This window comes from Phascolarctos cinereus, unplaced genomic scaffold (genome assembly GCF_003287225.1).
Source record: "Phascolarctos cinereus isolate Bilbo 61053 unplaced genomic scaffold, phaCin_HiC Scaffold_7;HRSCAF=346, whole genome shotgun sequence".
NCBI lineage: Eukaryota > Metazoa > Chordata > Mammalia > Diprotodontia > Phascolarctidae > Phascolarctos > Phascolarctos cinereus.
Genome location: NW_027556180.1, coordinates 163,211,202 through 163,234,353, shown reverse-complemented (window position 1 = coordinate 163,234,353; position 23,152 = coordinate 163,211,202). Strand labels below are relative to the sequence as shown.

At 35.9% G+C, this 23,152-nt stretch overlaps 1 protein-coding gene across 1 annotated transcript in view; it reads right to left on the bottom strand.

Moving 5' to 3' along the window:
• Positions 1-22,731, bottom strand: part of TNFSF13B (TNF superfamily member 13b) — a 44,453-nt gene extending 21,722 nt beyond the window's left edge. Inside the window, exons 1-3 of the mRNA XM_020970074.2 lie at positions 22,167-22,731; positions 21,958-22,057; positions 8,857-8,913 (exon numbers count right to left, since the gene is read on the bottom strand). Of these exons, the coding sequence (XP_020825733.1) occupies positions 8,857-8,913; positions 21,958-22,057; positions 22,167-22,529 (520 nt within the window). The 5' untranslated portion in view covers positions 22,530-22,731. The remainder of the gene's footprint in view (positions 1-8,856; positions 8,914-21,957; positions 22,058-22,166) is intronic.
• Positions 22,732-23,152: the final 421 nt, after the last annotated feature.

Here is a 23,152-nt window from a genome sequence, read left to right as displayed (position 1 = left end):
CAATTTCTCTAAGATAATGTGATTTTTAATTGCAGTACTGATTTTTCTGTACTCTTATGGGTTAAATGGAGCTGAGAGGGTGGTAAGGGGTGCTGAAGTACCCAGGGCAGTGAAAAAGAATTTTCATGATTGCTGAGATCTTCCCAACATGGTGGTTTCAAGTAAGACTAAAAAGGTATTTCAGTGATTCATATTTCTATAGCAACCCTAAGGCAGCCTAGGAATGAAACTAGAGAAACTATATAGCAGAAAAGTACCTAGGATTGAAGATTAACCAGATGGGTCCAGCAGTGTGTAGAGATAAAGCTAAATGGCCGGTGATCAGGAGACCTAATTCTTTCTTGATTGGCTCCCACCATTACATGAGAGGTTCCAACCATTCTTAGCTCCTAGGTATTCACTCAACCACCTCCTCTTCTTCCACTTCCCAGGCCACTAAATATTGCTGGAGAAAGTCACAAAATCATTCTGATGTCAACCACGACAAATTTTCATAAGCTTAATTGATCCTTTACTATTGGTCAACAGTCCTATTCAAACCTCATTATGCTCCATAATGATTACCTCAAACCATTTCCTTCTTCAAGCCCTCTGGTCCACCTCCAGCCCTTAACACTTACAGAAAATTACTTACTCTGTTATTTCACTTAAGTCAAGAAGTCCATCCTTTTGTCTTCCTTCCTCTTTGCCTAAAAATTCAGTATAATCGCCCATTCTCTCTATCTTCCTGCTATCTTAGTGGATAAGGTGTTATTATTTCTTGTCAATGTTAACTTCTCCAATTATATATATGTTCCCATCCCCTCTGGATTCCTTCAGGGTCTTTATTTCATTAATCATCTCCTCTCATTGATGCTTTTTCAGTATCACACTTTAATATTGATTCCTTTCCATCTGCCCACAGACCTATTCATGTTTCCCTGATCATAAAAAAGTTTTTTCTTTAATTCTACCACATTAAGCTATCACCATATCTTCTGTCTTTATCATGTTTGATTATTATTTGAATTCATTAATTGAAAATTAATTATTTAATTTAAAAATTTTAAAAATATATATTAGTTGAAAAATAAACACATCTGATGTCTGTACTCTGTCTCCACTCACTTGCAATTTGAACACCATTGCAAACACTTGGACTTAAACTGCTTAGACCTTGTAACACTGTTGCCTCTCTTTTTGGATATATATTTCCCTTGTCTTCAAAGGCACTGCATTCTCTTAGTTTTCCTCATATCCCCTAACTTCTTCTTTCTTAGTTATCTCTTTTTCTTCTTACAAATCTCTAATATTATTCTCCAAAGTCCTGTTTTCAGGCCTATTCCTATCTCTCTAAACTCTCCCCTTTGTTGATTTCATTACCTCCTAGTTCAAGAATCCGAAGCATACAGATAACTCCCAAATCTATAAATCCAACACTGAACTTTCTCTTGAATTTCAGACATACATCCAAACCTGTCTTTAAGATACCTCCACCCTGAATGTCTGTGATAGGAGAAACACCTATTAAGATTGGAAAGTTGAGAAGGCAGAGCCAAGATGGCAGAGTAAAGGCAGCAACTTAGCTGAACTATCCCAAAATACCCCTCCCAAACAACTTTTAAATAACACTTAAAATCAATTCTAGAGCATCAGAGCCAACAAAAGGTCAGGATGAGACATTATTCCAGATGAAGACAACTTAGGCAGGAGAGGTCTATGACACTGGGGTAGAAGTAATTGCAGCAACACAAGTGGTGGGACTTCGAGGCAGCTGTGATGGTGGCAGCAGCAGCTTCAGGAACTCTCAACTGAGAGATAGGAAGGGGGTCTGAAAACAGGTCAGAAAGAGATACTAGTAGACCATTTGCTAGCACTGGATGCAGGGCTGTTGCTGTTTGACAACTCTATTGCCCATACGTAGATCTGGGTCGAAGTTCCAGAACAGAAGGAAGCCCTTGTGGTTAATCATAAGGGAGCAGGGGACTTGGTCACAGTCCCAATGACAAGAGGTATGCTAGCGCTTGTGGCTGAAGAGGAACATGGACCTTCCTTGCGTAAAGACCAGAGCACAGACCAGGACAGCAATGACCACACCTTTCCCTGGATCACACCACCTTGGAAGCACTGAAAACTTGAAGACACCCCTCCACACACACACAAACTAGCTGTGAAAACAGCAGCCAAAAAAAAAATAAAAGCCTCAAGTTTGGGACAGTGACTACCCCACCCTCAAATAGGCAGAACCCAACTTTAGTATAAATCTAAAATCAAGGAAGAGGCTGGGGAAAATGGGCAAACAAACAAACAAAAATAATAAAATAATAAAATAAATACAATAAAAATAAATACATAATAAAAACTTACTATGGAGGCAGAAAGACCAAGATACAAACTCAGAAGAAGACAACAATGTGAAAACAGCTACACCCACAGCCTCAAAGAAAAAAATAAATGTTTAGGATAAAGGCCCAATAAGACTTCCTGGAAGAGTTAAAGAAAGAGGTAAGTGTGGGAGAGGAAAAATTGGGAAAAAAGTGAGAGTGATACAAAAAAATTATAAAAAGATAATTAACAGTTTAGTAAAAGAGGCATTAAAAAAATCATTTATGAAAAGAACTCCTTAGAAACAAAGTTAGCCAAATGGAAAAAGGGGAACAAAAGCTCACTGAAGAAAATAAATTCCTTAAAACTTAGTTGGGCAACTACAAGCTAATGACTCCATGAGACATCAAGAAACAATAAAGCAATCCAGCCTCAGACACTTGACTCTTACTAGCTGTGTGACCCTGGGCAAGTCACTTAACTCTGATTGCCTTACCAAAAAAAAAAAAAGAAAAGAAAAGAAAGAAAGAAAGAGGGGAAGGAAGGAAGCAAGCAAGCAAGCAAGCAAGCAAAGTTAAACGAATAAAAAAAATAACAAAATGTGAAATATCTCACTAGGGAAAAAAAAAACTGACCTGGAAAATAGATTGAGGAGAGATAACTTAAGAATTATTGGACTACCTGAAAACCATGATTTTTTAAAATGAATCTGTACATCATATTTCAAGAAATTATAAGGAAAACTGCCCTGATCACTTAAGTCCAGAGGGTATAACAGAAATTGAAAGAAACTATTAATGACCTCCTGAAAGAGATCCCAAAATGAAAATCCCCAGGAATATTATAGCCAACTCTAGAGCTCCTAGGTCAAGAAGAAAATAATTGCAAGCATCCAGAAAGAAACAATTCTGTAGAACTATAGTCAGAATCATGCAAGATTTAGAAGCTTCCACATTAAAGAAGCAAAATATGATATTCCAAAAGGTAAAGAAGCTAGGATTACATCTAAGAATAATCTACCCAGCAAAGAGTATAATCCTTCAGGGGGAAAAAATAGATATTTAATGAAATAGAAGACTTTCAAGTATCCCTGATGAAAAGACCAGAGCTGAATATAAAATTTGACATTCAAACAAAAGACCCAAGAGAAGCATAAAAAAGTAAACATGAAAGAGAAATCATAAAGGACTCTATAAGGTTAAACTGTTTACTTTTCTATATGAGAAGATGATACATGTAATTCCTAAGAACTTCATCATTATTAGAGGAGTTAGAAGGAGCCTACATAGACAGAGGGACTGGGTATAAGTCAATTATTTTGGGATGATTAAAAAATTGAAGGAGTGATAGAAAGAGATGAACTGAGAGAAGTGGAAAGGAAGAAGAAGAATGGAGAAAATTATCTCACAAAAAAGAGTTGCAATGGCCTAGCCATACCAGATATTAAATTGTATTATAAAGAAGCCATCATCGAAACTACTTGGTACTGGTTAAGAAATAGAGTGGTGGATCAGTGGAATAGGTTAGGTCCATAAGACACAGTAGTCAATGACTATAGTAATCTACTCCTTAATAAACCCAAAGACCCCACCTTCTAGGATAAGAACTCACCATTTGACAAAACCTGCTGGGGAAACTAGAAAAGAGTATGGCAGAAATTAGGCATAGACCAAAATCTTACACCATATACCAAAATAAAGTCAAAATGGGTACATGATTTAGATATAAAGGCTGATACTATAAGTAAACTGGGAAAGCAAGAGATAGTTTATCCGCCAGATTTATGGAGAACCGAAGAATTTATAACCAAACTAGAGATAGAGAACATTATGAAATGCAAATGGATCATTATGATTACATTAAATTGAAAAGTTTTTGCACAAATAAAGCTAATACATCCAAGATTAGGAGGGAAGAAGAAAACTGGGACGTTATAGCCAATGTTTCTGATAAAGGCTTCATTTCTCACACAGGTAGAAAACTGAATCAAATTCATAAGAATACAAGTCATTCCCCAATTGATAAATGGTCAAAAGATATGAACAGGCAGTTTTCAGATGAAGAAATTAAAGAAACCTATAGTCATACGAAAAAAAAATGCTCTAAATCATTATTGATTAAAGAAATGCAAATCAAAACAACTCTGAGGTACCACATCACACCTATCAGACTGGCTAACATGACAAAACAGGAAAATTATAAATGTTGGAGAAGATGTGGGAAAATTGGAACATTAATGCATTGTTGGTGGAGTTGTGAACTGATCCAACCATTTTGGAGAACAATTTGGAACTATGCCCAAAGGGCTATAAAAATGTGCATGCCTTTTGACCCAGCAATACCATTTTTAGGACTGTATCCCAAAGAGATTATAGAAGTGGGAAAAGGACTCTCATGTACGAAAATATTTATAGCAGCTCTTTCTGTGGTGACAAAGAATTGGAAATTGAAGGGCTGCCCATCAATTGGGGAATGAATGGACAAGTTGTGCTATATGAATGTAATGGAATATTTCTGTGCTGTAAGAAATAATGAGCAAGAAGACTTCAGAAAAACCTGGAAAGACTTGTTTGGATTGATGCTGAGTGAAGTGAACAGAACCAGGAGAACGTTGTACACAGTAACAGCCACATTGTATGATGACTAACTTTGATAGACTCATCCCTTCTCAGCAATGCAAGGATCTAAGGCATCTCCAAAAGTCTCATGATGGAAAATGCTATCCACATCCAGAGAAAGAACTATAGAGTCAAATGCAGATCAAAGTACACTATTGGCCTTTTTTCCCCCTCCTATTGGTTCTAATTCTTCTTTACAACATGACTAACGTGAAAATGTGTTTAATAGGAATATATATATATATATATATATATATGGAGAGGCTATATCAGATTGCATGCTGTCTTGGGAAGAGAGGGGAGAACATTTAAAACTAAAAAGCTTACGGAAGTGAATGCTGAAAACAAAAAATTAATTAATTAATTTAAAAGTTGCATAAGAAAGAGCTTTTTATAGTAGGGGGGAAATGAGTGCGGCAGGCAACAACATTAGAACTGGTTCAAAGAGGGAAGACACACACACATGTACACACACATATATGTGTGATATATATAGGTGTGTGTATATATATACATATATATACACTATATATGTGTGTGTGTGTGTATATATATATATATATATATGTATACACACAGATACACACACATACACACTGTTAGTTGGGTATAGAACTCTATTTTACCCAGTGAGGAAGGAGGAGGGGAATGGAATAAGATAAAGGGTGTATGGGGGGGGTGACAAAAGGGAGGGCAAAATAAGGGAGGCAGTAGTCAGAAGCAAATTGAGGAGGCACAGGGTAAAAACAGACAGAAGGATAAAAAAAAGAAAATAGGATAGAGAAAACTACATAGCTAGTAATCATAACTGTGAATATGAATTGGATGAACTCACCCATAAAACAGAAGCAGATAGCAGAATGGATTAGAAACCAGAATCCAACAATATATTTTTTACAAGAGGTACACTTTAAACAGAAAGAGACAAACAGAGTTAAAATAATAAGCTGGGGTAGAATCTATTATGGTTCAGCTGAAGTAAAAAAGGAAGGAATATAAATTATAATGTCAGACAAAGTAAAAGCAAAAATAGGCCTAATTAAAAGACATAAATGGGGAAACTACATTTTGATTCATGGTACCATAGATAATGAAGTAATGTATTTTTTTTTAATTTTACAGCAAGTTTCTCAAATAAAGTCCTCTTTTTTCTAACATGTAGGGAACTGCATGAAATTAAAAATAAGAGCCATTCCCCAGTTGATAAATGGTCAAGGGATATGAACAGGTAGTTTTGAGGAGAAATCAAAGCTATCTTTCAATAGTCATGTGAAAATATGCTCTAAATCACTATTGATTAGAGAAATGCAAATTAAAACACCTTTGAGGTACCACCTCACACCTACCAAAAATGCCAAATACTGAAGGGGATCTGGGAAAATAGGTACACTAATAAACTGTTGTGGAGTTTATTTATAAAACTTTGCATAGCCTGTGACCCAGCACTATCAGGTCTGTGTCCCATAGAGATTAAAGAAAAGGCAAAAGGATCTATATGTACAAAAATATTTATAGCAGCTTTTTTTGTGGTGACAAATAATTGGAAATTGAGACCATGCTCATCAATTGGGGAATGGCTGGACAAGTTATGATGGAACACTATTGTGTTATAAGAAATGACAAGGGGGGTGGTTTCATAAAAACCTAGAAAAACCTATTTGAACTGATGCAAAGTGAAGTGAGCAGAATCAGGAGATTATTGTACACAGTAAAAGCAATATTGTAAGATGATCAGTTGTGAATCATTTAGTTATTCTCAAAGATCCAAGACAATTAGGAAAGACTTATGATAAAAATTGTTAACCAGCTCCACAGAAAGAACTGATGAACTCTGAGTCCAAACTGAAGCATAATTTTCTTACTTTTTTTATTTTTCTTGTTTTTTACAACATGGCTAATATAGAAATATGTTTTCATGATTTCACATTATAATGAGCATCATATTGCTTGCATTCTCAGTGGGTGGGAAGGGACTGGAGGGAGAGAAGTTGGAACTCAAATTTTTTTAAATGTTAAAAAAAATTATATAGTATAATTTCCTTTAAAAAAAAAAGTAGAAAGTCCCTGCTACACATTGTAGACGGTCAACTATGAACAACTTAACTCTTCTCACCAATATAATTATTCAAAAGATTCCAAAGGACTCATGACAGAGTCATGAGTCCACATCCAGAGCAAGAAATAATAGGGTCTGAATATAGATTAAAGCACAGTATTTTCATTTTCTTTGCTATTCTCATGTTTTTTTTTTCCTTTTGGCCTGTTTCTTCTTTCACAATATGATTAATAAGGAAATATGGTTTACATGATTGCACATACATAAAATATTAAATTGCTAACCATCTTAGAGAGGGAATAGTGAAGGGTGGAAGATAATATGGAATTAGAAATTTTTAAAAAGTGAAGGTTAAAAATTATCTTTACATGTGATTGGAAAAAAAATAAAATACTATTCAAAAAGATTAAAGAAAGTCCTTGCTACCCAGGTAAGTGTAGTTTCCCCCTTAAAAAAAAAAATGAAACTATCCTTGCAATAGCTCCTTGGTCCAGGGGACTAAGGTTCAAGCCACTGATGGAGGTCCTTAGTCAGTCAAGGAATAAAAAGCCCAGTAAATGAGTAGTAGACGGTTTTTTTAGATGCTTTTTTAAAAGTCCCGTCAAGTCAACAAGCATTTATTAAGTACCTATGTTAGGCACTGTGCTAAGTTCTGGAGGTAATAAGAAAGAAAAAAAACCATCCCTGCTCTCAAGGAGCTCACAGTCTTTACAGAGCTCGGAGACTTCTTGCTGCCTTTTGAGAACATCTCTGTACAGAGATGAATGGATCTATATCCAACTGAACCAACATCGTATTATTACTGAATATCCTTTCCATCATACTGTTGTATCACTGAGGGAATGACCATATACGTGACATCACAGATCCATTTTGATATTTGTGACTAGGGAAGAAAAAGCCCCAGGCCTAATGAATATCCTCTTTTAACAGATCAAAGAAACCTGGACTTAAAACAACAGATAGATTTAAGTGCTAGTTCTACCACTTCATAGCTGTATAAACCCAACAAGCCCCTTTTTCTGAACTTCAGCTTTCTCTTTTCTAAAATGAGAGAATAGTTATATTAGGCCCCTTTTAATATTCCTTCTATCTCTGGATGGTATTAGTTTTAGTAACCCCTAATTAGGAATACTATCTATTATGTAAATAGTAGGCCAGAAGACTAATGAGATTCCTCCAACAGGAAGGAAAAATGATTTATTATCTATGCTCCCTGAGTTTGTCCTACTTCCCAAAAGGCCTATGTTTTTTTTTTACATATAGTTATAATACCATTCCATTTTTGCATTGCTCTAAGGTTCATTCAGTACATTTCTCATCATCACCTTGTAAAGAATACTTAAATCACTATTTTACATGTCTTAATAAGAAATTAGAAATTCTATAGGACACCAATGATAGTCTTTTTATTTAGACTTCCTAGTGTGATATGGAAGATAAAAAAAAAAAGCCAAAACAATACTGGGCTATATTAATTGAATCAGACTGACCAGGGTAGAATTGTTCTACTATGCTTTGGAGTCAAACTGAAGTATTAGGTTCAGCTATGGGTAACACATTTTAGGAAAAACACCAATAAGCTGGCAAATGTCTAGAGAAGAACCCACAGGGCCATGAAAAAATTTTAAATTATTTCATATTAAGATTGAATGAAGAAATTGGGTACGTTTAGCCCCAGGAAGAAAAGAATTGGGGGATGAAGTCTACTATTAGGAATTTTAAAGTCCATCATGAAGAAAAGGTATTAGGCATTCTAATTTTGAGGCAGATGTGTTGTTTTACTTGTAATTTGGAATGACAGCATTAGATAAATGTATCTATCATCATTTAATCCAGTGTCTAAATGGGGGGGGGGAACATGATTCATTGCGTTACCTCTTTGTATGGTGGGACTTGTACCATCGGCAATCAACTGCAAGCAGTCTTGTATTCCTAAAAAGCAAAAATGTTATGTTACTAGAAATAATAAGAAACTAATACAAATGCTTTTCCCTGAGAAATGAAGCTAATAGTTTATTGGTCTTCTTGCCTTAAGGCTATCCCCACTCCAATCCATCTTTCACACAAACACCAAAGTGAATTATATAAAATAAAAATCTGACAATGTCACCTCCCCTTCCCCTACACCTCAAAAAACTCCAATGACTCTCTCTCTAGGATCAAATATAATCTCCTCTGTTTGACATTGAAAACCGTTCACACTCTGGTCCCTTCTTGCCTTTCCAGTCATTTTACACAATAATCCCTTCAATGTACTCTATGGTCTAGCCATATTAGCCTACTTCTTGCATGGATACTTTGCATTCTCTGTCCCCCAAGCCTGACATACTCCTTCCTCTTCATTCCACCTTTTGGAATCCCTGTTTTCCATCAAGACTTAGCTCAAGGGGGAAGCTAGGTGGTGCAGTGAATAGAACACCAGCCTTGAAGTCAGGAGGACCTGAGTTCAAATCTGGCCTCAGACCAAACACTTGCCACTTGCTAGCTGTGTGACCCTGGGCAAATCACCTAACCCCAATTGCCTAAAAAGGAAAAAAAAGGGGAAAAAAAGACTCAGCTCAAGAACTACCTTCTGCAGGAGGCCTTTGATGGTCCTCCCCACTGCTACAGACTTCACCTCTAAAGTTACCTTGTAATTATAATATATGCATATATAAATATTCACGTGTATATGTTATTTCATGTTTGTCTTTGTATCCCCAAGACACAGTACAGTGTGGCACACCACAACTTAATAAATTCTTACTGATTTATTGATAGATATACATACCAACATGTCGACAACCACTTGCATAAAGTGGAGTCCACAACTTCTCTTGACATAGTTTCTTATTAGATGTGTCAATGTAAGTGTGAAGACGAATTTTTCAAAATAATGTGCACTTATATCTACATGGTCCTAGAAGAACCTCAGAAAGTGATGGAAGTCTTGTAATCCATCTTTAGTGTTCAATCCAACTTGGTTTAAAATGTCAAGTGTTTATCTCAGAAGCTTTAGCAGGATTAGCCTGTAAAGTACACTGAGATTTAGAGAAACTAGAGAAGTGATAACATCTATTTTGATTATATTTAGTTTAACATGAAGCATAATCAGCTGGAAAATTTAACAATGAATAATGAGTTCACTTAACATTACTGAACCAAAAAAGAAATCAACACTTTTCCCAAATAAAATATGAGTTTTTAATGATATTACATAATCAAGCAATTATATTTTGGGAAATGATCTTCAGCTGTTGCTTCCAGGAAAGAAAAAAAATTTAGAATAAAATTTCAAGTCTATAAATATCTACAGTAGTATACACTAATCTAATGCAGAACATATTCAATATGTTTGCTACTATTGCAACATTGATTATTTAATTCTAAATTTAAAAAAAAAACCTTTCAATTATTAATTCCACATTAAGGAAGTTCATGAGATTGTTCTTAGTGGATAGAAAATTCTATGTAAATATTTGAAGCGTTTTTTTTTCCCACAAAGAAAGGCTAAAATGAAGAATTTTATTAATTAAGGATGGAAAATATAGCATTAATGATTTTTCTTTAGATTATACTATAATTAGATTTACTGCTAGGTTAAAAATCTAGTGATTTATTAGAAGGTCAAACATTTTGATCTCTGCTTTATTCTTACTTCATCAAACCAACTACAGCCAAGTCTGATAAATAGGAAGAACATGATTTGCTACTGTCATTATAGTAGAATAGGGCATCGCTTGTTGAAAAAAAAAGATAGTTGCACCTTGATTTTAATCAGTATAGCAGTGAATAAAATTAAAAAAAAAACAATTCAAGCACTTAACCAATAATCAGTAAGCATTTATTAAGTACTTACTACAGATCATGTACTATACCATTTACTAGAAAGCCAGGACCTAAATATCTTAAGCAACTAAATTTATTCTTTCCCATTTCATTAGCTATATGCAACAACATTATACCTCTTTAGTCCCACCATCACTGCTGCTACCTAGACAGAAAGACAAGGTATACTGTTGTCATTTTGGTCTCCTTCCTAAGGTACTAAAAGAGAGCTAAACTTAGTCATTTCTATGACATACAATTCTCCTCCATAAATTCAAACCAAACCAAACCAAAAAAAAAAGGAGGGGGAGGCTTACAGGTGGGAGAAGGTAGGGTGTTTTTTAATGAAGAAAAGCTGATATAAAATTTATCTAATTAGATAAATAGAGGGTTATATGTAGTCTCCCCCCTCCCTTTTCGGATTTTGGTTAAGCAGGGCCCAAAGCAATTTCAAGGCAGAGGGTAGCACTAGCACCTGCAGCTTCAGGAGAACAGGAGCCCTTCCTAGATAAAGACCAGAGAACAGACTGAGAGAGCAGTGAAGACCCCTTTCACCAGATCACACCACCTTGGAAGCACCAAAGACTTGCAGACTCCCAGAATTAGCTCTTAAAACAGCAGCATGAAAAAGCCTGAAGATTGGGACAGTACCTTTCCACCCCAAGGTGAGCAAAGTCAAACTTTAATATTCAGTTCAAAGTCAAGAAATAGACTGGAAATATGAGTAAACAGCAACAACAACAAAAGAACTTGATTTTTAAAGGTTGTTACATTGGCAGGGAAAACCAGAACATAAACTCAGAAGAAGACAAAAACAAAAATAGCTACAAGCAGTGCTTCAAATGAAAATGCTAATTGGACATAAGTACAACAAGAATTTGTGGAAAAGTTAAAGATAGAGATAAGTGGTAGAGTAAAAAGTGGGAAAAGAAATGAGAGTGAACAAGAAAATTATAAAAAGAGAATGAATAGCTTGGGAAAACAGGCACAAAAATACTGAAGAAAATAACACCTTAAAAATGGAATTTACCTAATGGTAAAAGAGGTACAAAAATTCACTGAAGAAAAGAACTTCTTAAAAAAGAGAATAAGCCAAATGGAAAAGGAGGTACAAAAATTCACTAAAGAAAAGAACATCTTAACAAAACAGAATTGGCCAAATGGAAAAAGGTACAAAAGTTTACTGAAGAAAATAATTCCTTAAAAATAAGAATTGGGAAACTAGAAGCTAATGACTCCATGAGACATCAAGAAACAATAAAAACAAAGCCAAAGAATAGAAGGAAAAAAAACCAGAGGAAAATGTGAAATATCCCATTAGAAAAAAAATTGACCAGAAAACAGAATGAAGAAAGATAATTTTAAAAAAAAACCTAGACATCATATTTCAAGAAAATATCAAGGAAAACTGCCCTAATAGCTTTGATCCAGAGGGTAAAACAGAAACTGAAAGAATCTGCCAACCATCTCCTCAAAGAGATTTCAAAATGAAAACTCTTAGGAATATTATAGTCAAATTCCAGAGTTCCAAGGTCAAGGAGAAAATATTAAAAGCAGCCAGAAAGAAATAATTAAAATGTTGTAGAGTCACAGTAAAGATTACCTAAGATTTGACAACTATGTCAAAGAAGTGAAGGGCTTAGAATATGATATTCCAGAAGGCAAAGGGATTACAACCAAGTATAATCTATCCAGCAAAACTGGGTATATTCATTCAGGGGAGAAATGGATATTTAATGAAATAGAGGAAATTTTAGTATTCCTGATGAGAAGACCAAAGCTGAATAGAAAATATGACATACAAACACAAGACCCAAGAGAAATATAAAAAGGAAAACACAAAAGAAAAATCATAAGGTACTTAATGAGGCTAAATTGTTTATGTGTCTAGATGAGATTATACGTGTAACTCCCTAAGAATTTTATTATTATTAGGACAGTTAGAAAGAGTCTACATAGACAGAGGGCCTGAGTGTGGGTCAATTGTGTTGGGATGATCTCAAAAAAAAATGAAGAGGTGATAAAGAAGGATGCACTTAGAGAAGAAGGAAGAGAGAAGTAGAAGGGAAATTTTTCCCACATAAAAGAGGTGTGCAAGGAAGAGATTTTACAGTGGAGGGGAAATGGGGGTGGGGGGTGGCAGGCAACGCTCAGATCTCACTCTCATCAGGATTGGTTCAAAGAGGAAAGAATGTATGCATGTCTGTGTGTATACACACACACACACACACACACACACACACACACACATTTAGTTGGGTAGAGAACTATATCTTATCCAACATGGAAAAAAGGAGAGGAAGGGGGTAAGAGGAGAGGGGAAGGGATGATAAAAAGGAGGGTAGATTAAGGGAGGCAGTGGTCAGAAGCAAAACAAACTTTCCAGGAGGGACAAGATAAAGAGAGAGAGAGAGAGAGAGAGAGAGAGAGAGAGAGAGAGAGAGAGAGAGAGAGAGAGAGAGAAGAAGCTAGGGGGCTCAGTGGATAGAGCTCCAGCCTTAGAGTTAGGAGGACCTGAGTTCAAATCTGGTCTCAGACACTTGACACTTACTCACTGTGTGACCTGGGCAAGTCACTTAACCTTGATTGCCTTGCAAAAAAAAAAAAAGAGCGAGAAAGAGAAGGATAAACAGAAGAAAATAGGATGGAGGGAAATATACATTTATCAATAATAGTGGCAAATGTAATGGGATGATCTCACTCATAAGAAGTAGATAGCAGAATGGATTAGAAACCAGAATCCAACAATATGTTGTTTAGGAGAAACACACTTGAAACAGAGAGATAAACAGAGTTAAAATAAGGGCTTGGAGCAGAATTTATTATGTTTCAGCTGAAATAAAAAAGGCAGGGTTAGCAGCAAAAATAAACATAATTAGATGGAGAAATGCAGAATAGATTACAATACATTATGTGGGTTTGGATCTAATTTCCAGGCTTCTAAAGACTTGACTCAAAGATCTAGGTTTTTTTTAATGAATTACAAAATTCAATATGAGTCAGTAGCTAAAAAATGTGGCAGCCAAAAAAAGCTAATGAGATTTGGGGCCATTATTACAAAAGGTATAGCTTCCAGAAGTAAGGAGTGGATAGTCTGGACTCTATTTGTGTCAGTCCTCATCTGGGGTTATTTTATTTAGTTCTGAGCATTATAGTTTAAGAACAATGATAAGTTGAAGAGCATCCAGAGGAAGGAAAACAGGATGGGGAAGGTCTCAAGCTTATACTATGTGAAGATCATTTGAAAGAACCGGGTTTGAGAAGACTCAGGGGAGAACATGATAACTGGGACAGGAAGAGGGAAGTTAAGAGAAGAGAAAAATATTGGAGAAAGAATAGTCACAAACAAAACAAACTTCCTGATCTTGAAGAAGATAAAAACAGGGAGAAAGAAAAAGAGCTAGAATTTAAGTGGGTGCCCTAGATTGTCTCTTAGACAGCTAAGCACTGCTGAGCAAAGTGTAGTATATGAATTTAAAGGAATATTATTACACCACAGAAATGATATGATGACTTCAGAGAATTCAGGATTTTAAGGACTGACACAGAGTGAAGTGAGTAGAACCAAGAGAACAATTTATAAGAAGGACAGCAACATTGCCAAGAAAAACAACTTTGAAATACTTAAGAACTCTGATTAATGCAAGGTATCTGGAGGACTCATGATGAATCGTTACCCATCTCCTGACAGAGAGGTGATGTACATAAGGTAAGGAAAGAGATATATTTTGGAAAGGGTTGTATGGATTCATTTGCTGAACTATGTTTATTTACTACAAATTTTTTTTTTTTTTTTCTATTTCTTTCTCTCCACTTTTAATTGGGGGCAGGTCAAGGGTAAGAGCATTGGCAATACTGATGACAAAAAATAGGGGTTCCTGTAATTTTTTAAATGCACATAAGAAAACTGAAGGAAATAAGTAGAAGTTTTGAAAATAACATGTGAAATTTATTATATACTTATACATAATATAATTAGATATTATATTCATTAGTCTAACCCATATGAAGAAAAGAATCTCTTCTATTACATTCTAGTAAAGGAGTCTGCTTATTCTTTCTGATACCAGATTCTTAATCAACTAGTCACTTCACTTTAATCATCTTTATTTTCCCCCTAGTACCTACTCTGTGCTCTGCATGTAGTAGATATGCAAACCAAAAAAAAGTTTGTTCAATCATCACTCAATGCCAGCACAATAGAGATGTTTATAAAACAAAAAAAGAAAAATTACTGCCAGACAAATAATGAACTTGAGATGAACTATTTCAAAAGCATGGGCACCATCCCATTAGTATCCAAAATCTAAATGATTTCTAAAAATCTAAGATTTATTATTAAAATTCATTCTATATTTTACTCCATTAAGACAAAAAAATCATTCTGGATAATCTAGTGTATAATAATGATTCTGAATAAGCATGCAATTTCTTTACTTAGCCAATGTCAACAATACTTTGTTTATTTGGTCACACACACACACACACACACACACACACACACACACACACACCCTGGTTTCTCTGGTTCTTGCGCATTTGACAGTAAATATAAGAAAAAAACTGATTATATGCTGTTACCAGATTACATCTCCATTGATAAATATTATTATCAGTATTACAAATAATAATATTTTATACATACTTTGTCTTTACAAAGTGCTTTACTTGATTTGATCTTATATAATTCACTATAGATGTTACATCTTAAGTGGGATGGGAAAAGAAGAGATGAGTTATAATGGAACTTCTCAATTCTTTTGTCATCATTGAATTCCATCAGATTATACCTTTTCTCATCTGTCTATACATCAAATATCCTAAATACCTCCACCTAGCATTACCTCACCACAAAATCACTGAATTAAAGGAAATAACACATTTTTTCAAAGGTGCAGAGGTGCAAATACAATTGCGCATGAATAATGCATCTTTCTTCTAATTGCATAAATCACTTGCTAATTTAGTGTCCTTCCTACCATCTAGATTCCCCTCCTCTACCCCTACATCCATTCAGCTCCTACTTAACCTTCAAGGAGTCCATAAAACCATAAATCAATCAATAAGCATGTGTTAAGTACCCACTATGAAGGTGCTAGGCATTGAGCATTCAAATATGGAGAATGAAATAATCCCTACTCTCAAGGAGCTTACATTCTATTTGGGAAGACAATATGCACATAGATAAGTATGTACAAGAATAAATATAAATAGAATAAGTAAAATATACAGACAAGGCAGTTTGTCAGGAAGGATACTGACAGCTGGGATGATCAGGAAAAGCTTCATTTAGAAGCTTCTAGGAGCTAGAAGAAGGTAGTTATTAAGCTGCATCTTGAAGGAAGAGAAGGATTCTGTAAGGCAGAGAAGAGGAGAGAATACATTTCTGACATAAAAAACAATCAGTGCAAAGGCACACAAGAAGAAGCAATGGAGTGTCAGTTGTGAGGTACAGAAAGAAGGGTAGTTTGTGTATTACTGAGTGCAGGAAGGGGAGTCATTTATAACCTAGTAAGCAGCTTAAAAGTCAAATAGGTAAGTTCATATCTTACCCCAGAGGTAATAGGAGCTGCTGAAATTTATAGATTGGAGGAATCATATGGCCAATTCTGCACCTAAGGAAAATTACTTTGGCATTTCTGTGGAAAATGAACTATGAGGGGAGAGAAACTAATTAGGAGGCCATTGCAATAGTCTGGCTGAGAGGTGATAAAGGCCTGAACTAAGGTGGTAGCTATATGAGTGGAAAACAGGGGTCAAATGTAGAGGAAGAAATCATGGCAACAGATTAGATCTATAGGGAAAGGGAAAGTGAGTTCAAGGATGACACCAAAGTTACAAATCTAGCAGACTGAAAGAATGATGGTATCTTTAAATAGGAAAGATTGGAAGGGCTGGGAGAAAAGGTAATTAAGTTCTGTTTGTGGCATGTTGAATTTGAGATGTCTCTGAAACATACAGTTTGAAATGTCCAAAAAGCAGTCGGTAATGCAGGACTGAAGCTCAAGGAAAGACTGGTGATACATATATAGATAGGGATGTAATATACAAAGAGATAATAATCAAATTCATGGGAGTAGTCAGGTCACCAGGAGTTTAGAGAAAGAAGAAAAAAAGTCCCAAGACAGAGCCTTGTGGGTTAGAGGGCATGATATGTATAAGTTTCTCTTCTCTGAGAAGAGATGGTCAGAGAGGTAAGAGGAGAACCAAGTGAAAGAAGCATCAGGAAAACCTAGAGGGAAGAGAATATCTAGGAAGCAAGGATGGTCAATGGTATAAAATGCTGCAGAGAGGTCAAAAAGAATCAGATGTGATCAAAGAGTATCAGATTTTGCAATTAAGATATCATTGCTAACAATAAAGAAGAAAAATAAATTTCAATTGAATAGTGAGATCAGAAGCCAAATTGCAAAGTGCTGAGGAATGGCAGAAAAAGAGAAACTGAAGATGGCAACTGTAGACCACTTTTTATAGGAGTTTGGCTAATAAAGGGAAGAGAGATATAGAACATTCATTCAAGGCTACGATAGGGTGTAATGGAGAGGTTTTTTGTTTGTTTTTTAAGGATGGAAAACACTTGGGCCTGTTTGAAGGCAGTAGTTAAGGAAACAATAGAAAAAGAGAGGTGGAGTGGGGACAAAACTGAGGTCTACTGGAAAAAATGGGAAGAGATTAAATGCACATATACAGGGGTGAACTTTGGCAAGGGGAAGGGCCACATCATTATTAGAAATTGGAAGAAAAGAGGAAAGAGTAAGGGCTAAGAAAGAGAAGGTGAGAAGAAGAAGCTCATGGGGGGGGTTGGTTAAAAAAAAAAAGTGTCCTTAATCTCCTCAGTAAAAGAAATCAGAAGGGGCAGCTAGGTGGCAGCTAGGTGGCACAGTGGGTAGAGCACTGGCCCTGGAGGCAGGAGGACCTGAGTTCAAATCTGACCTCCACTAGCTGTGTGACCCTGGGCAAGTCACTTAATCCTGATTGTCTTGCAAAAGGAAAGAAAAAAATAACTATCAAGGTCCTCTGCTGAGATAGGATAGGGGTAGGTGGGAGGAATAAGGAGAAATGAGAAGGTTTGGTATAACTTCTGTGTGGAATGAGATAAGGAATCAGTTACTCAGTAATGAAAACATTGTCTTGCTGTAGTAAAGTTAGATAACAAATTTTTTTATTATATCAGGTCAGTAAGGTTGTGTGAATTCTTTTAACTCTGCTCAGCAGCACATAAGCAGAAGCAGAGGAGGCCAGTGGTAGGTGTCATCCAAGGCTGGGCTTTGGTAAGGGATGAAAAGCATAGGACAAGGGGGTGAATGTTCTAAGAGTGGAAGATAGGGTGAAATTGAAACCTTTCCATACCACCCTAGCCCCTATTACGTTCTTCTGCCTGAGAACTAGCACTTATTGTGACCTATTTGACATACCTGTATTGTCATCATGCATTCACCAACAAACCTGCTTATTTTAAGCTAGATAATAAGCTTCCTGAGAGAAAAAAAAAACAGGTCTTATACCTTTTTGCATATACTCTAGAATCTAGCATTGTTCCCTGAATACAGCAGGCACTAAATATCTATTTTTATTTGACTGATTTAATTCAACATCTATTAAGTATTTACTATATGCAGATTATTGTGTGGAATATTGGGTAAAATTTTAAAAAATCATAGAAGCTGCTCTCTTTGAACATAAAATCTAACACTGGTATGTGGTCGATCAGAAGAAAATTATAATATACAAAATAACACTGAATAAATATGTAAGAGGTACAAAGCACTATATGAAATCTCAGTGAAAATGTTCATTATTGATTAATTGCTGAATGAACTTTTTCAGAGGGAAGAGAAAATTGGATGTCAGCTCTGTTTCTTCTCTAATCCTTTTGAATTAGTATTTGCATCCAGAAATGTACTTGTTATAATCAAATTCTGTTACAACTATGAGAAAAGGAAAATAAGCAGAGTTCATTATAATTAGGATTTTATCTAGAAAAGGTATAATTGACAAATATCAACAACAACAACCACATCTAGAATAGCATTGTCATTATTACATATTCTTCCACACTGTAGCCCATTACTAGGATCTTGACCTCCAAATGGGTTGAAAAAACTCCCTGAATGTGTGAAGAAATATCAATCATTAAATCTGTTGCTTCCAAGTAAATGAATGGCACAGAGATATACAACATCTTTTTTGACTGAGTTGACCTAAAGAAAATGTTCAACTTGTTTCTTGGCTCTTTATGTTCCTAAAATGTCAAGCTTAACAATAACAGGGTTCAAAAAAAAAATATGGTTGCTAGGTCACTGCTATCAATTGCATATTCCACTCTGACAAATAGAACAGATGTTTGTCTCTTGCAACACTGGAGACCAAATTTTTGATCTTCTGGTGCAGGGAAAAAAATCCTTCAGGGACAAATTTTGGCCAGAGGGCACAGTGTCAGTAGCCAGCTGGCTCTCCGCTAGAGCTTTTGTGTGGACTGATGGAGAAGAGGTTCATGATTGTTTTCCATATAGGCAGGAGTGTGGGACCCCTTGCTACTCCTAACACTCTATGTTGCATTCTCCCATTATGCTTCTTTGGCTGAGCATCTTTAGGATTTCTTCTCACTATAGTTTCACAGGTCACAACAGATTTAGAACTCCAGAGGAAACAAACTTGAACAGCTTCCTCAAAAATAAATATGGAAAGAGAAGGTAGCTATAGAAATTAGATGGTGTACTTCTAGACTATCTAAGAACAAAGACTCCAGCAAGCAGGATTGGAGGGTTGGATAGTTGAGTCTTCACCTAAAAAGAAATGATGCTACCTACCTGCCTTTGCTACTACAGAAGGCAGTTTGTACTAGCAAGCTACTAAGAGTCAAACTCTAGATATGTTTATCAGTTTGAGCATGAAATTAATTTGAGCAACTTTTGGTTATTTGGCATCTCTTTTATACTGGATTTCCCCACATTTCTGTCTGTTAGATTTTAATCAGAAACAATCTTGTGAAATACTTTGAACCCAGCTAAGTCTTTAATTTAAAAGGTTAAAAAAAATTAAGAAAAAAAAATATTGGCATTGAAGAATGAAATAGAGATAAAACTCCAATTCATCAGAATTACAACTGAATGAATGTCTTAAGGAAGGTGTTTCTGGGGCCATTTTACTCAAAGTTTTAGGGAGCTATCATCTCTGGCTCATCACCACAACCAAAAGGCCGAGTCTGCATTCCTGGCTGGAACTCTACACTATTGTGGAAGTGCTCTTATATTTTTCAATCGGCTACAATAAATATGAACTTTTAATATTTAGTAAAATGTTTTCTGATTAAATACAAAATGAGAAGAAATTAAGAAGGAATGCGATGTCAAGTAACCTCAAAGTCACTTGGTTTAATATCACTTTAAAGCTCCTATTGAACCAATACATTTATTAACTGTGTACTATGTACAAGGGACTATAGTAGGTACTGTAAAAGAACTAAGTTTTATCCTTCTCCCTTTCTCCTTCCTTCTTCTGATAGTTTCTGATCTGATCATATTGGTAAATAGACCATACATATACAACTGAAACCAAGAGTGAAAAATAGAAGTCATAAATCCCAAAATGAGTATGACTTGTAAAAATGATAAATGATGGCCTAGAAGCTCAGAGTAAGGGGAGATTTATAATGATCTGAGTTGATCAGTCAATGCTCCACAAAGAAGATATATCTTAAATTTGGACTTGAAAGATGGATTGAGCACATCTCGAAAAAGGGAATCATTGGGGCTTTAATAAAAATGTGATGGCAAGCATTACATTTGAAGTCATACTTTGTCAACTATAAAACATAAATTCCTGAATTATTATGAAGAATTTTTCTGATGATGGGCAAATGAGCCCTGGATGGCTAAATGCAAAAGAGCACAATTAATCTCTCAGATAAGGCATTTTACCTCTCAGGCCTCAGTTTCCTCTTACATTAAATTACATTGAATTTCACTAAATGGGAAGGATTCTAAGGTCATCTTTAACACCCTGTTATGCTATAAGCTATTCTAGTAAATTTTTCATGGTTAGAAAAAATTAACAGGCAGAAGAATAGAGGTTAAACCTCTGATTACGTTGGATTAGGGAACTCCCAGATAAGGGACCTCTGTGTAAGAGGAGAGGTAGATATTTTCACTGTAAATAATAGCCTTAGAGAGTTGCTTAAAAACTAAGAGGTTAAGCGACTTTTGCAGAATTGCACAGCCAGTATGTGTGTCAGAGGCAAGAGAATTCAGGTTTTCCTGATTCAGAAGTCAGATCTCTAACCTTTCTGATACTTCGCCTCTCTAATATAAGGAGATGTCTAAAAATTAAGGGCTTTGTGCAGAGTTATTTTTTTAAAAAAAAAAAGATCAACAGCACATTCAATTCTCATATGGAGGGACTGTTAAAAATGTCTTGAGAGAAGCAATAAGATTAAAGCAGTATACCTGTTTTGGTACAAGTATCACAAAATGGCGCATGGCAGAGATGAGTATATTTAGCCAACTCTCTGTCTCAGATGGGCACATTCTAATAATACAGAGATGAAAGCATTTGAATGAAAGAATGAAAAACAAAACATTTTTTAAGGCTTACTATGTGCAAAGCACTGTGTCTAACATTGAGCGTACAAATACAAAAGCAAAGATAGTCCCTAATTTGATTAAAGCTCCAGAATTGAAAATGGGATAGGAAAGGGTGAGGTTTTTTAGATGAGTCATGGGCAATGCTTCTGACAAAGCGGCCTTTATTTTATATGAAGATTAAATAAACTGCTCCCTTTATATCAAGCACAAGTGAATTATTCCATGAATAACATCTGTTGTTTAGGAACATTAAAATACTGACCAGCTTATTGTGTTCACCATGAAGAGTGAGAACAATAAAAGAGGTATTTTTCCTTCCCTTCCTCCACTCCCCTAGATGATTCCAGGGCCCATGAAGGCTGACTCTTAAATCTCTTCTTCACTACAACCTGGAACAATTGAAGTAATATTCGTAAAGGGCTCCTTGTTTTAGCAGCATGGCTGGTCAGATTTTGTTTGCAACAAGAAAATACGTAGATCAGAGAACCAGAAAGGAAAATGAAATGACTTAATTCCCCCCATTTTTGTTCTATGGGTGTTTGCCCCAGTTGGGAGGTTTCTGAAAGACTGCTTCCCTTCAACTTACTAGTTTCCCCTGAGTCCGGAACACCTCTTCTGCTCCTTCTGCTTTGTCTAAGGCTGATTTGGGGATTGCTTTCTCCTGTGATAGCGGGTGCCCCACTCTCCTGTTAATGAAAAAGACCCAGGTTATTTACAAAAAAATAAGCAGAAGTGAAAGAAGTAGGAAGCATGAGAGCCCTGTACCCAGGGCTAGGCAGCTTCTTGGTAACTCACTTGTAGTCCGGTGATGGCAGCAGCTTCTGACTGAAGAATAGTAGGGTGGGTTTCTGCTTTCTCCTTCTGCAGGTCCTCCAGTTGCTCAGTCCGGCTCCGATAACCCTGAAGTTCATGCCGGAGACTCCTCAACTCAGCCTGCAGGGTGAACACTTGGTACAATGAGACCAGTGTCAGGCCACCAGAGAGGAGTGTCAGTAACAGAGTGGCTGACAGGAGCCCTCCTCTTCTAGCCTGCCATGCAGAGCTTTTTCTCTGAGGAAGGGTGGGTATAAAATCCAGGAGTTTCATTTCTTCTGTCTTCTTAAGGCCAGAAGTGAAGAAATAAAGTTTAACTGCTCCTCTTTCTCTGTCGTCATCCATTTCACTATTTGAACTTTGAGGGTTAGAGAAGGCAGAATAAGTGACCACATGGAATGGATCATTTCCTGTTAGGCTTGTTTGCTGATGTCCAGAGCTGAGGGGATCTTAGAGCCTGTCTTGCCCCATCAGGAGGCCTCTCCTGAATTTTCTTCCTTCCTCTGCTATGCATCTCTGTAGTTACCATAGAATAGGTTTTTACTGGCGATCTCTCCTTTATATTATTGCTCAATCAGCCTTCCTCTTTTCACTTTCAGTTTTTGTTACATGTTTTTATTGGCATCTCTCAAACTTCCAGGAGCAAATGGGATCCATAGCCCTTCTTTCTTAGACACAGCTTTGATCTTTGACTAAGAGGTATATCAACCAAAATGTTTTAAGTCCCCAAATAACAAATTAGTATGTTTAAGCATCCATATATGAAACCTTCATTAGACTATTTCTAGTTGGGCTCTGTCTACTTTAAGATAGATGAGGCAAAACTGGGACAAGTCCAAGCCAGGGCAATAAAACCAATGAATGATTAGGTAAGGTCAGGTAAATAAAGTACAGTTTAGTTTTCTTGCGGAAATGATTCAAAAGTAATCTGAAGACCAAAAATAGATGAAAGGTCACTATGTGAGAAA